The sequence below is a fragment of the Sardina pilchardus genome, chromosome 6 (assembly GCF_963854185.1).
Source record: "Sardina pilchardus chromosome 6, fSarPil1.1, whole genome shotgun sequence".
In the NCBI taxonomy this organism is placed as follows: Eukaryota; Metazoa; Chordata; class Actinopteri; order Clupeiformes; family Clupeidae; genus Sardina; species Sardina pilchardus.
In genome coordinates this window covers 19,409,715-19,426,256 of record NC_084999.1, presented here as the reverse complement: position 1 = coordinate 19,426,256, position 16,542 = coordinate 19,409,715, and the positions used below count along the sequence as shown (strand labels likewise).

The 16,542-nt window shown below is 44.3% G+C and overlaps 1 protein-coding gene across 1 annotated transcript in view; it reads right to left on the bottom strand.

Moving 5' to 3' along the window:
* The window catches only part of kcnn4 (potassium intermediate/small conductance calcium-activated channel, subfamily N, member 4), a 27,315-nt gene extending 11,306 nt beyond the window's left edge, over positions 1-16,009 (bottom strand). Inside the window, exons 1-4 of the mRNA XM_062538904.1 lie at positions 15,265-16,009; positions 11,295-11,390; positions 7,125-7,600; positions 3,778-3,913 (exon numbers count right to left, since the gene is read on the bottom strand). Coding sequence (XP_062394888.1) covers positions 3,778-3,913; positions 7,125-7,600; positions 11,295-11,390; positions 15,265-15,678 — 1,122 coding nt within the window. The 5' untranslated portion in view covers positions 15,679-16,009. The remainder of the gene's footprint in view (positions 1-3,777; positions 3,914-7,124; positions 7,601-11,294; positions 11,391-15,264) is intronic.
* Positions 16,010-16,542: the final 533 nt, after the last annotated feature.

Sequence of the window (16,542 nt, the reverse complement as noted above, 5' to 3'; positions counted from 1 at the left end):
CTGGCTCACGCTGCGGTCTCTGTGTGCCGTGGCTAAGGGCGGCTTATCAGTTCCGATCAGACGTGGGGACGGAGAGCGGTGGAGGAGATGGAGAGCAAAGCCACAACCCACGTGCTGGCACGCACGTACACGCACACACACACACACACACATATACGCACGCACGTACACACACACACATACACACACACATATACGCACGCACGTACACGCACACACGCGCACATATACGTACGCACGTACACGCACACAGACACACACACACACATACACACACAGGCACGCACGTACGCACGTATGCACACACACCACGCATACACACACACACACACACACACACACACACACACACACACACATATACAAACATACATGCACACATACAGACACACACACACACACGCGCACCCACGCAAGTGTTCACTCATACGTGCACACACACCTGCATTCACACTGACTTCACGCTTACACTACACACGTACACACCTGTGGCCACAATGGCCAAGGCAATTAAAAAAATACAAGTAGCCAGTTGCATTCATATTGCATTCATCATGCAAGTAGGCACACTAACACACACACACACACACACACGCACACACACGCACACACACGCGTACATAGGCACACAGATTGGAATCAGAAATGTTCACTCATCACTCTCTTCCTTCAACTCTTCTGAAATACTCAACGCCCGCCAGTGGCCTCTTGTTCTTCTTCTCTTTTCATGGAAACAGATGCAGAACTCCCAGCATGAAAATCGACATGTTTCCCAAGTTCAAAGTGGATATGAAATTAGGCTCAGTATTAATATCTACTCGCACTTCTCAGAACTGACTCTGAGACTTCCCCAAGTCGAGCTGTGTCAGTTCAGTCTCTGGTGGCAGAGATATCAGGTAGCACAGAGCATGGAACTCAAGTACACTTGTTTTATGTTACTTTCTATTTGACACAAGGGGTTTTGGCAACTATTTGACCCATGCATCGACTATTAAAACCACTTGTCAGTGCTGTAGGCAGCAGACAACTGCAGTAGTCATGGATAAAATGGCCATTACAATGTATGGAACTACTTCATTGAAACTTGTCCTTTTCTAAAGTAACATGTAAGTTGTGTTCAGCTCAATAAGTTCAAATCAGTTCAGCAAGAACACACCTCTGATATGGATAGCCATCTAAAGATGAAACATCCGCTGCACTGTGCTGTACATGATGACTAGTCAACAACTATTATGAAAAACTTGTCATATAGCAAAAATCAGTAGTTATGAAACCTTGACATTGCATTATGTATTATGAAATACAGTGGTCATTCAACAAACCTACTGGCTGTTTCACTAGCTGAGGTTAAAATAATAAAAAGAATCCATTTCACCTTTATGTTTTGTTTGAAGAAACAAGAGGAGATACTAATCGTGTTTTCTACTATGAAACAGGCCGACATCAAATTCCAAGCAGTTTTCGATAATGCATCGGTCAGAGAAAAATGGTGGAAAGTTTAGTGTCTCAATATTTCATACAGTTCTTACACAATTGTTTGTAACTACACTGAATCTTCAACCTCCCACCAACCACATTTGCTCCATGATTTTTTGCAATACCATGGTTTGCAGTGTTGACATATTTTTGAGGCAAGCACTTCACGTTTTTTTTTTTATTTCTCTGTGTGTATTCCGCATTGGCTGGAGGTCACAGTGTTTGTCGTTTCAGCAAGAAAGCACACCCTGGCCACACAGCTCTCTGTGTCTGTGTGTGCTGTTGAGGAGAGTATTACTACGTGGAACGGCCACAGGCACAACTATCACATCTGTCCCGCTGCACTCTACCTCGGTCATCCTTTTCTTGCGAAGGGTGTAACCAAAACAGTCCACTTCTCAGACAAAACAACGGGACCGTGTGGCCATGACGCCCTTCTTCTCTCACCCAAACGTCAACTCAGCGCACCCTTCCATTACGCCATTTACACAGGAGAGAGGAGCGCGCAGGCACGCAGAGGACACCAGAAACGACTCACCGCATCAAACACACACACGCGCACGCACACACACACACACACACACACACACACACACACACACACACACACACACACACACACACACACACACAAAGACACATACAGTATACACTGAACATACACATACCATACTCACAAACACATGGACAGAGGCAGAACATGCACACACACAGAACATGCACATCCAAGGCATGAGCGCGCACACACACACACACACACACACACACACACACACACACACACACACACACACACACACACACACACACACACAAAGGCAACAAGACACTAGTTTTCCAGCACAGATACTTCAGTAAGATCTCCGCGTAGCACGGGGAACATCCCTCACGGTACTTGTCAGCCACAGCATCACAAGAATGTGGAAAAACCCCTCGTTTGGAGGGAAGTGAGGAAACTGGAGCACCAGGTACCAGCGGGCCCCAAGGAAGAGAGAGAAACCCTCGGACAATCGCTCTATGTTTATCTACATTCATCAGATTGAAGGGAATAAAGAAAACAAGAAAGTAAGTAAAAAAAAGAAAGAAAGAAAGAAACTCTGCAGCTACGTTTATAATACTGATACTGTATACAGAGTCGGTCTTATTATTCTGATGAAGTCAATCAAGGAGGAGATGATGTGCAAGCTCGCTTAAATGGGATATACCAGTAAAAGAAGTGACAAAACAGCGGAAGAATGACTAACGTGATAGTGAGAGCCTTTTGTTTTTATCACAGGGCTCAGTTGAGACCAGATTACTGTAGAAGGTGACTCAGGGCTGTCACAGTGCGTGTACTGTGTACTATTAGTCATTGGACTGATTACAGTACATGGGCGTAATTTCAAGGTTATATCTTTAAATGTCCAATGACAGTCATAAAAGAGCATACCATTGTCCAGTTACCGCAGTGCCACCTTGTTACCAAACACAATCGCACTTTTATGATGATCAATATTCAGCACACTCACACAGACACACACACACACACACACAGAGATAGATGATACACACTTGTGCAGTTAACCGGACACTTGACACATCCACATTTACTGGGTTATTTGTCTAAGGATAAGATAAGGCACTGAACAGTAGTGGTGACACACCATAGTGACACACTCGAGTACCAGAGAAGCGAACACAATTCAGATTGTCCTGTCCAAATCTGATGACAATTTCTACAGATACAATGATTCGGATTAATCATTTCCTCTGGATCAAGAATGCCATATTAGAGGTTACATAGTACCATTCATGAATGTAGCCATTCATACTCATTTCTACAATAGGGCACCTAAAGTACATCTCGTCATCCTAAGCCCAGATGTTGACCGAGAACTTTGACCATGTAGCCGTCTGTCTTGAACAACTTTGTCCAACCCATTTCGGGCATGTACTTAAAGGGATATTCCACCATTTGGAGACTCAAGTTCATTTTCCACCTCCCCTCGAGCAAAACAATTGATATTTAACTTTTTCCCATTCATCCAGCCGTTCTCTGAGTCTGGCGCTAAAACGTTTAGCTCCAGCCTAGCTAAGATCATTGAATCGGTTTAGACCATTAGCATCTTGCCTGCTAGCATCACACTTAAAAGTGACTGGATGAATGGGAAAAAAGTAAATATCAATTGTGTTTTGCTCGAAGGGAAGTGGAAAATGAGCTTAATTCCCCAAATGGTGGAATATCCATTTAAACGGCGTGCCACTGCTCTGCCATAGCATTTGACCTGGAAGGCTCTGTGTGTCCCTCCTGAGATTCCTTACCATGAGGCCTGTGAAAAGGCACACCACCTTGCCGCAGCTGGTGACCGGGGACACGTCCCCATAGCCCACAGTCAGGAAGGTGATGGCCGTGAGCCAGAGGGCCGTATCCATATTCCCCGCCGTCTTCTGCATCTGCCTGTGGGGAGCAGAGTCACTGAGTTAGTTTGCCTGTGGGCCAAGCAGCATGCAGAGACAAAAGCAGTGCGTACCTGATTCTTCTCCTGCTCCACTAAACATTGTGTAGAACAAACATGGTTTTCTGATATCACATTGGAAATGGGGGTTTATCTTGCTTCTTTATTTGTAATTCAGAGTGTGTACGTGTACACCACAATTTAAAATACAGAAACAAACAACCATTCTAATTTTATTTAGCTAAAAATTATTATTATTATTATTATTATTATATTAGCCAATCTAATAGACTCATACATGTTATTCTTGGTTAACGTGTTTATAACATTCTTCTTGAGAATACAGAACAACTGTACAAATCAGCAATAGGCTATTCCATTATTCCATTTATGATTGACCCTTTTGGACAGTATGATAACAAATTATAAACAATTATATATATAAACTTTTCCTACTTTGTGTCCAAATAATGAACATTTTTCTAGAGAACTACAGAACTGCAAAGCAGTAGGCTATTCCAGTTATTATTTACCCTTTTGGACAGTGTGCAATTACTGTAAAAAAAAAAAAAAATCCACTTTGTGTCCAAATGAGGAAAATCTCTTGATTGACGTGTCTGACTCTGAACAGATGGGTCTCAGGCAGCAGTGAAAGTGTATGCGCAGTTGGCACAGAGCTTCTGAATGGACCCCATTAACAACTAATCTTTTATTAGACATCCTTTCCGAGCAAAGACTTCAAATTGACCATCAGAGGCAGCGCACAGCTGGCCAGGAGTGAGGTGCTGTTTCTAATCAACAGATGTGCAAAGGAACGAAAACGTGCGTGCGCCCAAATCTGGCTACCTTGGACAGTAACGTCGGCACAAATGTGTATGTGTGAGCAGATGTCTGTAAGTGCATGCGCACCTTTGCACATGTTTCTGTCTGAGAACGTCTGTGTGCATTAACATGATATGAATATGTCCTGCAGGGGAAATGAGCTAAGGTCATACAAAAAAGCTTGAACTGTTGTTTGTCGAAGGATGTGAAATGTTTCTGTGTCATATCGAAAGAAAAGGCCAGAAAAAGGCAAGAGCACCTCAGCTTGAGGATCTTCCTCAAGGAGTTCTCCGTTATTTGGAAAAGCCTTTTATTCCATAGGAAAATTCCCTATGGGAATTGAGCCCTTGTCTGGTGGAGCATTTTGAGGCTACTGCTGTATTGCGGCTCCTTCCGTCAATGTCTCTTCAGGGAGATGCTGTTATGCCATTGCCCCTCATTGCAGCCAACAGATTTTGTTAACCAACTCGGACTGCTAGCCTGGGGTGGGTTTATCCTTGCTAGCTCCACTAAACCATGAACTTTCAGCCAATTATTACTCCAATGCCTTGCTAAATAATGAATATGAATAAAATCAAATTTCACACCAAAGTCAGAGAGGATTGAGGCAATTAGAAGTCCAAAATCTTAGTCTACAGCAATATATGTGTTTTCCAGATGCATAGATGTTTGTGTACTTCTACAGATGTGGAGATGTTAAGGTTATTGAAACACTGAGGAAACTGGACCACACATAGCAGCACCAATCCTGCATAGCGAGCCATGCCTTTCACAATGTCACACCTAGGATACCCTCATGAGGAAGCACTGACATCCCAGCAACAGCAAGCAATTTACTGGAAAAGTGTTATGCACTTATGTGTAATGAGCGTGTATAAACGTGTGTGTGTGTGTGTGAGTGTATGGGCTGAATGTTGACTGACTGAATGCAAGGGCGTTGGAGGCATTTCAGACCTGGGTGGGACAAAGTAGCGGGGGGTCAGGAGACTTCGGGAGTTTAACCAAGTACCGGTAGATGTGATTTCCTGTGACTCTGGTGCATTCTATCAGGTGGCCTAACTGGAGAAGGGCGATACCTTTTTTTGTTCACATTCAATCTTGACTGCAAACGCGAACCTGGCTGAGCTGAGCATGCTTTCCAGAGTGACAGAAATTGCGCTGCACGGTTTGCACTCAATATAGCCTAGGAATACTGTTATTAATATTACTGTAAACAAGGACTAGGCTCAGGGGCTGTTTTAGGCTACTACATTTGGGTGGGCTGGTATAAATTTGGGGTGTGAAACATAGCAAATCGGTCAAAATTGACACAAACACAGAAGAATCCGTACAACCTAGTTTGAGTTGAGACAACAGCCAGGGAGAGGCAGTATTTCTGATACATGTATTCAACATAAGTAGGTTATTTCAAATACCAAAATGTCCCCCCCTCATACAATGGGTCCAATGCCCATTAATCAACAGCCACATGAATGCTTTCATTAATTGCTTTTTACCACCTAAAAAACATTGGCAAATGTAGTGGTCCATAGAAAAGCCTATTGACACATTTGTCTTCAACAGGGTTGATAACTACAATTGGCTTCCTAAATAGGTCTTCCCACAGCGGTAGATAAAGCAGAGTGGCCACACTCCCATAGACCTCCATAGGAAAAAATGGCAGCACTTTTTCCAGGCTATTTCCTCGTTATGGGACTGGGAAATATTTACAGCCAATCTCTTGGTCAGTAGTCATTGAGTTAATTGATTACACCTTCCAGCATCCAGAAGTACATCTCACCCTCCTGCGATTCAGCCATTCAGCACAGTTTTTTTTGGAACTTTTGACTCAACAACATCAAACAGTGTCGCATCTCTCTTTCTATGGCTCTGGGTCTTCCTAAAAAGACCATCATAAAATATTAGCTACTACAAAAAGCAACAGCAAGGGTTTTCACAAAAAACAAGAACTGACGACATTACTCTAACACTTGCGTCCCTGCACTGGCTTCTAATAATTGGCTTGCAGAATTGACTTGTTTATAAATCACTAGATGGAACGGGACCTAATTAGCTATCACATTCTTCAGCCGCACACACCTTCCAGATCTCTCAGGTCTCAGGAGAAATACTTGTTTTCAAAACCCACTGTTAGAGCTAAATATGGTGAAGCAGCTTTTAACCACTATGCAGTTCAGCTCTGTGTGTGTGTGTGTGTGTGTGTGTGTGTGTGTGTGTGTGTGTGTGTGTGTGTGTGTGTGTGCGCGCGCGTGCACGTGCGTGTGTGTGTGTGTGTGTGTGTGTCATTGAAAGTGACAGTTGACATATTTGTGTATGTGTCCAGACCGGGGGCAGTGTGTATGTAAATGTATGTGTGTGTGTGTGTGTGTGTGTGTGTGTGTGTGTGTGTACCTCTCACACAGTGTGAGTGTCCAGGAGGCCAGGAACCAGAAGAGCAGGATGAAGAGGAGCAGCGTGCGCGCCGGGTACTTGTTCATGAGCACCTTGAGCAGGAAGCGGAAGGAGAAGTTGATCTTGTTGAGCGAGCCGATGGTGCGGTACGAGGCGTTGAGCAGCACCTTGCTGTGCAGCATGATGGTCCTGTGCACCAGGTACAGCCGCAGGAACATCATGGCCGACATCAGGATCTCCACGTCCCGCAGCGCCTTGTGCCGCGTCGACAGGCACAGCGGCGACGACGCGTTCGTCTCCGACGCCTCCTGAGGCGGCGAGGGCGTCCTCTGGCCGTCGGCCTCCGCCTCTGGGCTCCACCAGTAGGTGGCGACAGGGTGGACGGCGCAGACCAGCAGCTCCAGGGAGATGCCCAGCACGCGGTTTTTGGTCATGGCAATGCGCCAGTCCATCAGATTGTGGTCGATGACAAAGAGCTGCGAGGCACAAGGAGGATTAGAGTCACAGGAGTGGAGTCAGTGAGTGAGTTAATGAGTGAGTTAATAATCTTGAATTTCCTCTTGGGGATCAATAAAGTATCTATCTATCTATCTATCTATCTATCTATCTATCTATCTAGTTAAGAAATAAGTGAGTGAGTCAGTTAAAAAGTGAGTGAGTGAGTGAGTGAGTGAGTGAATGATTGAGTGAATGAATGAGTGAGCGACTGAACGAGTGAATGAGAGAGTGGGTGAATGAGTGAGTGAGTGAGCAAGTGAATGAATCAGTGAGCGAGTAAGTGAATAAGTGAGTGAGTGAGTGAGTGAGTCAGTGAGTGAGTGAGTGAGTCAGTGAGTGAGTGAGTCAGTGAGAGTGAGTCAGTGAATGAATGAATGAATGAATGAATGAATGAGTATGCGAGCAAGTGAGTGAATCAGTGAGTGAGTCAGTGAATAAGTGTGTGAGTGAGTAAGCAACTGAGTGAGTGAGTGAATGAATGATTGAATCAATGAAGGAGTGAGTGAATAAGTGAGTGAGTGAGTGAGTGACTCAGTGAGTGAGTAAGTGAGCGAGCGATTGAATGAGCGAGTGAATAATGGTAGGACAGCAAGAAAGACTACGAGCAGGGCAGAAGGCATGGGGTAGAGACACAGAGACAACAACAGAGACGCGGGGGTAAAGATATATAGTGGCAACAACTCAGAAACTAGAAAAAAGAGAGAGAGATAACAGAAAACTAGAAACCCTAAGAAAGAAAACCTCCTGTTAGCTTTTGGTTGACCACATAGTGATGATTAACTAAATCAGGAACATAACTGGGGTGAAACACAGTGTGACTTCAGATAAAACCTAACCACCTTGATATAAATAAAGAAGAACAAGGCCTTTGTCTGATATGCATCGAAAGGCAGTCATGGCTTAACTTAGAAAATGCTAAAATATGAATTCAGCATTGAGCTCCAGCATATATGCTTACACTTTTCCAAGGCAGATAAAAAGAAAGCCCTTTGAAATAATAAATAAATGCTATCTTGAGAAAATATTTTCATAATTCCATGAGACCCAACCGTTATACCATTTCCAGTCAATATGAACCTGTTACTGGACAAGTTCTAGGATAAGTGTGGACAGTTGTGCACTGTAACTTAAATTGACCCAAACCTTAAAGAGACCCTATGCAACTTTTTCATAGTCATAAAATCGCTCAGAAATCGTTGTTTTGCTTGACTGACCAGTTTCATCGAAAACAGTAATATTTCCTCCCGCCCCCAGTGTCCCTATCCGCTATTGCAACCTTGCAGTTTCTGCAGGAGACGATCGCTCCTTGTTTACATCTGGAAGTCTGAGACACGTAAGGAACAAGAGGAACCACGCTTGCAATTTATATATTTATATGTAGCCTATATATGTATAAATATACACGCTAAAGCTGTCGGGAGAGCTCTGCAGAGAAATATGCAAGCATAAAACGAGCGAAAATGAAAATCAAAACCGAAACCAGAGATGAAATCGCCAATCCTTCATAGTTCCTCTTTAAGGGTCTCAAAGTTGCTTGATTTTTTCTCAGTGCCCAAACAATCATAAACACATCTGCCATGACAAAGTTGCACAAATCCTTTGAATTCAAGCATGATCTTACACACGGTTACTTGGATACAGCCAAAACTGTTATCCCAAGCCCTCAAAAAGGCACATGTTACCTGGCCTCAACCTGGCACCCTCTGCTCCGCACAACGCACTTCCAGCTGTGTAAATACCCGGCCCCTTTATGGAAGACAATTTCGATTAAGGGCTTCCACAAAGCTGGAGACAGCGCGAGGGCCAGGAGCCAGCAGGAGCAGCAGCACCACTGCTGCCCGTCCGGTCATGAGGGAGCCATTGACAGTCCTCCTGTGGCTCCCGAGAGCAAATGCTGCGCCGCGACTCAGGGTGGGAGCGCTCTCTGTGTATGCTTGGCATGCTATGCAAGGCCCAGTGGAATTCCACATGGGGCAGGTGGCACAGAGTCGCTGGGTGGGGGTGTTTGGGAATTGGGGTGGTGGGAGTGGTAACTGAGTGGGGGTGGGGGAATTATAGGGGGGGGGGGGGGTTGTGAGAGGTCGGGGTGAGATAGGGATCATGTAGAGGCAGGTGATGTGTTGGCAGACCGTCATTTTTGGAACATGTGTTTAGGCACTCAGTAAGGCTACCAGAAGCTGGGGGCTAATACTAAATGCTGAATGTCAACAGATTTCAAGCTGGACGGACGGAAATAAACAAGGTCTTTTTCATGCTTTCTGTGTCTTTTCCCTCAAAAGATCTCTCAGATGACATGTCCTCTATACTTTTTTAGTTTAGCAACATTCCAATTACACTTAATAGAACCAACATGAAATCTAATTAGGAATTCCACTAGATCTATCTATGTTTTCAGAGAGTTCGTTTTAGAGATTAGTAAGAGTAGAAGACCATCTCAGTAACGAGCTTCCTATCCCAAAATACTGCATTTAACCATCTTGAGCGTCTGCACACAGAGCCCAAATCAGCCCGCTACACGAGGAGGTGGATTGACCCCGACCGCCTTCAGAAGCGTCGCTGGCCTTATCTCCACACAGCATTCGCAGCAGATCTCCTCCCTCTCGCTGGTATGTCTCCTGGAAGCATCCCAACAGCCATTACAATCAGGCTGCTGGTCTACAGTAGGTGGGTGATTTCTGGCAGGGCCTTCTGCTCATCTGGCCAGAGCCTCATTGCCCCTCTGATCTCTTTCATGAATGACGACTCAGTGTTTATGTGGCACCATGGTGGACCAAAGGTGTCATCACAGACACACCTCTTTCTCTCATACTCTCTCTCTCTCTCTCTCTCACACACACACACACACACACACACAAGCGCGTGCACATACGCAGACATACACCCATCCATGCACGCAGTATCTGACATTCTCAGATCTGAGACCCTTGAGTCTGGCATGGTGAGTTGCTGGTTGGCGGAGGAGCAGCGAGTGGCCCTAGTGTAGAGTTACAGCACCTTCTCCCGATCTCTCGCTCTCAGGCGCATAGACGAGATCTTACGGCAGGGGGACAAAAATAAGCGGAGATGATCACCCCGCGCAGAGAATCTGAGTCATCACATCTCGTGCCATTTCATCTTATCGTGTGTCATCTCACCTCGCTGACGACAAACTCGGACAAACGAAGAGAAAGTCCCCATAAACCTGACACAGCACAACTGTTTCACTACAACGTTACATTGGCAGAATCTTCCACTGGGGATAAGAGGGTCTGGCTCTGGGAAAACTATATCAACCGTCGCAAATGTTACAGTTTTGAAGACCAGACTTAAATACCTTCAATAGTACCAGCTAAGAGAAGGGGGCTTATTGGCCATGGCAAAAAAAAAACAAACACTCATTTGGGGCACTGCTGCTTCCGCTCATTACAGGTTCTCATGAGGTTTCTCAAGTTCAGTTATCATGCTTTGCACTTACTTGCTCATTGACAAGAGCAAGCACTTCAGCTTCACTTCCTTGATTTGCACCAGATAGTTCGTGTCACTCTCTGAAAGGGCCGTCTGCAGCTTAGCCTACTAAACTTACTACGGCTACATATTCTGACACCGATACTGCTGCCCACTCCCATTGATGGAAGTGGCTTGTGTTGTGCATCAGTTTGATGATCTGTGCAGGAGGGGCACCACCACACTCACCCTGACATCCTTGTAATGGAAGGCCATGATGAGGATGACCAGACAGCCAGTAGAGATGCTGACGAGGCTGTTAAGGGTCTGGGCGTACACCGATCCCTGAAAGACACAAGAACAGCATAGCGCAAATGTTTTTTTTTTTGGAAAAAGAAAACAAAAAAAAAACAGAAAACCGAGGAGCAGAGAAAATAAACCAGAGCGGCGAAGAAAAACAGGGCGATGGCTCCTCTCGGGCCGATAAGACCGCGCTCGGGTTTTCAAAGCCTTTCCGCTTGTCGTTTTCCAGTAGCTGGGCAGATAGCGGAACGCCGTGGCCCGGAGGCAAAGGTCTGCACCTCTGCACCGGTCTGGGGCGACAACTTTCACTGGAGCCGTGCATGGGAATAATAGGAGTGCCTCACAAACAGGCAAGAGCAGACACGCACTCACGCTAGAGTGAGGAGTGAGTTGGGGAGGGGGTTGGGGGGGGCTGGATGAGTGCCGTGCCAAGCACTGACTCCGCATATGACTGAGCCTTTACTAGAACTGCACAAACTGCCAGAAAGTTGGATGGAACTTAGAGAGATGCGTGTGTGGAGCCACCAATTCCATTGCTCCCTAATGATACTTCTGGACATTCCTTGCACAAACAGCTTGAGATAGATGAGCATCTGTGGTCCATAAATAATCTCCATCCCTCACACATGGGCGCCACACACATACAGTACATAGAGGCCTACACATTACCACAAGTGTGAATCATTAGCAATGTAGCAACACACCCACAGAATTCATCTCCTCTATGATCAGAAGTAATTAATCTCCTCTATGATCTGAAGAGGTTGGGGCAATCATACAGTACTTTTGGGCGATTAGCTTGACTTACTTTTTACAGTATGTGCTCATGTAATCAAGTCAAAACTAATTGATAACAGATGGTTATGTGCCTACTCCCCTGCTGGGACCATAGATAAGGCAGTTTGACACTGCCACACAAGACGAAGCGGTTTCTTCTTGTGTCTGAGAAAGAGAAAGCAGAAAAACACCAGACACCAAAATGTTTACACAACCTGAGATTGATTAGTTGTCAATACAGATCTCTGATTGATTTTGAGTGGGGTGTTGAAAGTTGCTCTACAAAGCTTGTCTCTTCACACTAAATTATTTGTCAGCTTCTGCTGAAGAAACATACTTATATCATGTCATGGCTTGCTTGTTACTTGTTAGTCACTCTATACATCCTATTATGGCTTTCTTGTGCCTACAAGCACACAGAGTTTCACAAATCACCACTATGGGACAGTGTAATCAAGGGAATACATTTCAAATTCTCCCTGGATTAACTCCCATGTATGGAGAACCTCTCAATTTTGTGCCTTGGGATTACATATGTAAATGTTTGTGGTCATGACCACTATGAAGTATGCTGTGTTATAACATAGCAACTTATGAGGAAAGCGAAAGAGGCATCTTATTCAAGCCAAAAATGCATGGGCAACCCATACACTGGCAAAAAAAATATATGGTTCTGAAAACGATAGCCTACTGTAATCAAAGCATTGTATGCTGAAGTGAAATATTCAGTTTGGATATTGTCTCTGTTGAGCACTAGTGCTCCTGTACAAAACTGAGGAGGAAGCTCCTGACCTAAAAACGACTGTAGGTAATGGCCGTCTCGACATCTCGCCGTCTCTTAAATGAAGAAAGGTGTGTTGTTTATTGCCATGACGTAGACTCGCGCTACTGAAGTAACGTCCATGGAAGGTTTAATGGGGAAATCATTTAATGACAACTGGTCAGGGTTTACAGTGTAAAAGATATGAGTAATTGCAAAGCCTCAGTCTGCCGACGGGAAACTTCAACACATTAAGGTATGGTCTGACGTACGTTGGCAACATACATTGTTTTCCGCAGTTTCACTGTCAATATTTTCAGTGTGTCTAATTTTAGAAGACTCCGGGATACTTGACTAAATTGTTGCAGACTACCTAGACTAGACCCTCCATCTTTAAATAATAAACAGACGAGGAAAGATTTGAATGAGACGCACTTGATCTGTGTTGGGTAGATAAATCATTAGGTCTAACGGTGTTTTACAGTAGGCCGATTACTAACCTCGCAAATTGCACCCACACTTGATTCCATCTGTTTCCGTGTCTTCAAGTGTAAGTAATAATCAGAACAAAGGTTTTTGGTTTTTAAGGCTGTCTGCCACACAGTCTAATGGGCCTGTGTTTAACCAAATGACTGCTGTCTTTACGATAGACTACTATTGAATCAGCTGGGAAGCTATAACTTTGCCCAGTGTGCTATCAACAATGGCTGATGGCAGAGTCATTCGCGCATCAGGTAGTGGGGCACGAGTAGTGTAGACAGACGGTTACAAATGGCTGCGCAATTAATTCCAGACCAATTTCTGCGGTATGTTTGTGGGACAACACATGAAAATGAGCACGGGTGCTTGTGGGCCTTTGGAGGTCAACCCACGAATCCCACGAATTATTCAAACAAGCACTAATTATGCACCAAATGATGTGGAAAGATACAATATGACTCTGGGCAATCACGAGAATCACGGGAGAGGGGGGGGGGGGGGGCAAAATGTGGAAAAACTTCCATAAATAGCCAGTTTTCCTGCATAACCTGGTTTCCAAGAAATGTTATTCTTAAATACACGGTCACGCCTTGAGGGCGCAAGGCGGCTACTCCTTTGCATGCAAATTAATTTTTCTCCAAATTGCCCCAGAAACTTTTGAAACAACGTGCGCATTTACTAAATGGAAACTGAAGAAGTTTATACTAATTTGCTAAATCAAGATAATGTATAGGAAAATTCAACCAAAGGCTAATTAGGTGCCGGTGGTTGAGATGCTGGAAAAACTGGAGAGCATGTGTGCAAGGGATTGTCTGCCCACAACCAGCGGCTACATCCCACAACAAGCCTACCTGACCAGAATTAAAGCAACAGTCTGGAAGTCTGTGAATGAAATCCATTTTGTTAGTCATATAAAAATATTGAATACATATATTTTGACTAATTTTCTCAATGTTTCATGGCAATTCCTCGACGCTGTTAAATAGAATTATGTGCACATGGCGCTTTGCAGAATCTGCCCTATCATTTCAATACACGCGTTCTGTATGATTAGTAAAATGCTCTTCTTTTGGGTGTAATATGAAAGAGCAACCCCAAAGAGCAACCCTAAACATTGTAATTTGGTTTCCATAGTGTGTACAAAGTTGTGCTTAGGTTGTTTTCTTCCCCCCCCACACAATTGCAAAATACATTTGTCACCTGTAGAGAAAGCACGCATTCAATCTCCTGACCTGAGTATACAACAGAAACAAAGTTATCTCCCGCGTGGACCTGGTGTGAGCGAACTGTTTGACAGTACACAAGATATCTGGTTTCCTGGCTTAGTCACCTACATGTGAATTGCTACAGTGGCTTCAGTCAGCTGCTGTGTACACGTCTAGGTTACATTAATTGCTTAGGGCTGCGATTGTTGGTGAAAACCATCAGGTTATGGGAAACAAGGTCGCTCAGCCTAAAATAGCACATAACATCGACAAGGATTTCCTATGTTTTAGTACCCCAATCCAAGGAAGGACAACTCTGTAGGCGCGTTTGATGTTGACGCTGTTGGCCAGGCATGAGCAGATGAGCGCATAAGAGCAATGTTGTATTTTAGAGATTAATTGATGTAGGTTAATTCATGATTCATGAAAATAACTACTTTGTCATCTACTATCAGTTAGGTTAGGCCTATAAGTAGCATTCGCTTGTGGTAGTGTTTATATGTGGATAATGTGTGCTATATTTTGCTCTCAGTGACACGCTCGCTATATCTGTGTAAAGCTTGTTCTTCTTTGTCGTTTGCCAATGTAGTTTTAAGTCCACACACACACAGGCTAGGCTACAAGTTAAATGAAATGGCAGGTGAAATGAACACATTTAACTAGATAGATTGTGACAAGAGTCTATCACACTTACCGCTTGATATATGACAGGACACAGCTCATTATGGAGAATCATAAGTGTTATTCCAAACAGCGCTGTGGCGAGTGCCCACGCACACAAGCGCCTTTTATCCTCCAGTAAAAACTTTCTGTCCCTTAATCTGTGCAGATTGTCGCCTTCGGTAGGACTAATTCTCTTACAGCTGAGGGCATAGGACAGCGGAACGGTGATCTCTGTGTCGCCACCGTTGCGTTTGATCAGACCATCACAAATTTTCTCGTCTGCGTTTGAATCGGAGCACAGGTTGCGGGCAGTCATCTCCATTGCTCGCATTCGCCGACTGTCTGTACTGTCGGTACTGTCCCTGTCGTCTTCCTCGGTCGCTTCGTCTTCCTTTTGTCCCCCTGCCGCGCTTTCCCTCCGACTACGAGAGGGCATTGCACGCATGAAGAGCAGAAAGCCAAGCTATCGAGCTGTTCTCCACACATTAAAAGATCAGGACTGAAGTCCAGCGGTGCGCACCTTCCCAAAGTCCAGCGATTGTGACTTGCTTCAGTTGCGTGCCTTCTAAAGTCGCCCAGTGCGTGCGTTCTGAAGGCGCTGTGCCTATTTGCATCGGATAGATGTTCGCCTGTAGAAGAAGCTTAACCCACATGTCTTGCACTTCTCCCTGTTGCGTTTTTTCCTCCTTCGTTGAAATAGACGGACAAGCAAAAGGAGGAGGAAGTAACAGCGAGTGTCCGTCATTCTACTGAAGAGACGGAGATACCAGCCTGCCTTTCACTGCTCTCAGACTATTTTCATTTTACCCGTCGCACATGTCCAGGGCAGTCCAGAGCTGTTATCACAACCGACCATGTGTCAGCAAACACATATAGAGATAGTAAGTCTAATACTGTATGTAAAGGAATAAGTTGACTTATAATACATTATACCAACCTCTTTCAAATATGCTACTAAGTCAGATGTATGCAGCATGTTTAGAAGCCTTATGACTGCCATTGTCATATATTTTTTGAAGACCATGGTTATTTTAGCTTCCAAATAACAACTGTAATAGTCCTTTGAGCAGTAATATTGAGCTATTTTGTCTGTGTGCAAGTACAAACTCTAGCTTATTTTCTAATAATACATTATCTTACAACTGAATAAGGGGACGAAACATGTTAATTAGAGCACAAGTCATTAAGGGTTTTTTTGTGGGCTACACAGTAGATTTAAATACACAAGTTACATTTAATTTCATTTATCGGGGACAATGGAGAGCTGACATTCAGTGTAGAAATAGAACTGGCTTAGTGGGCATATGGT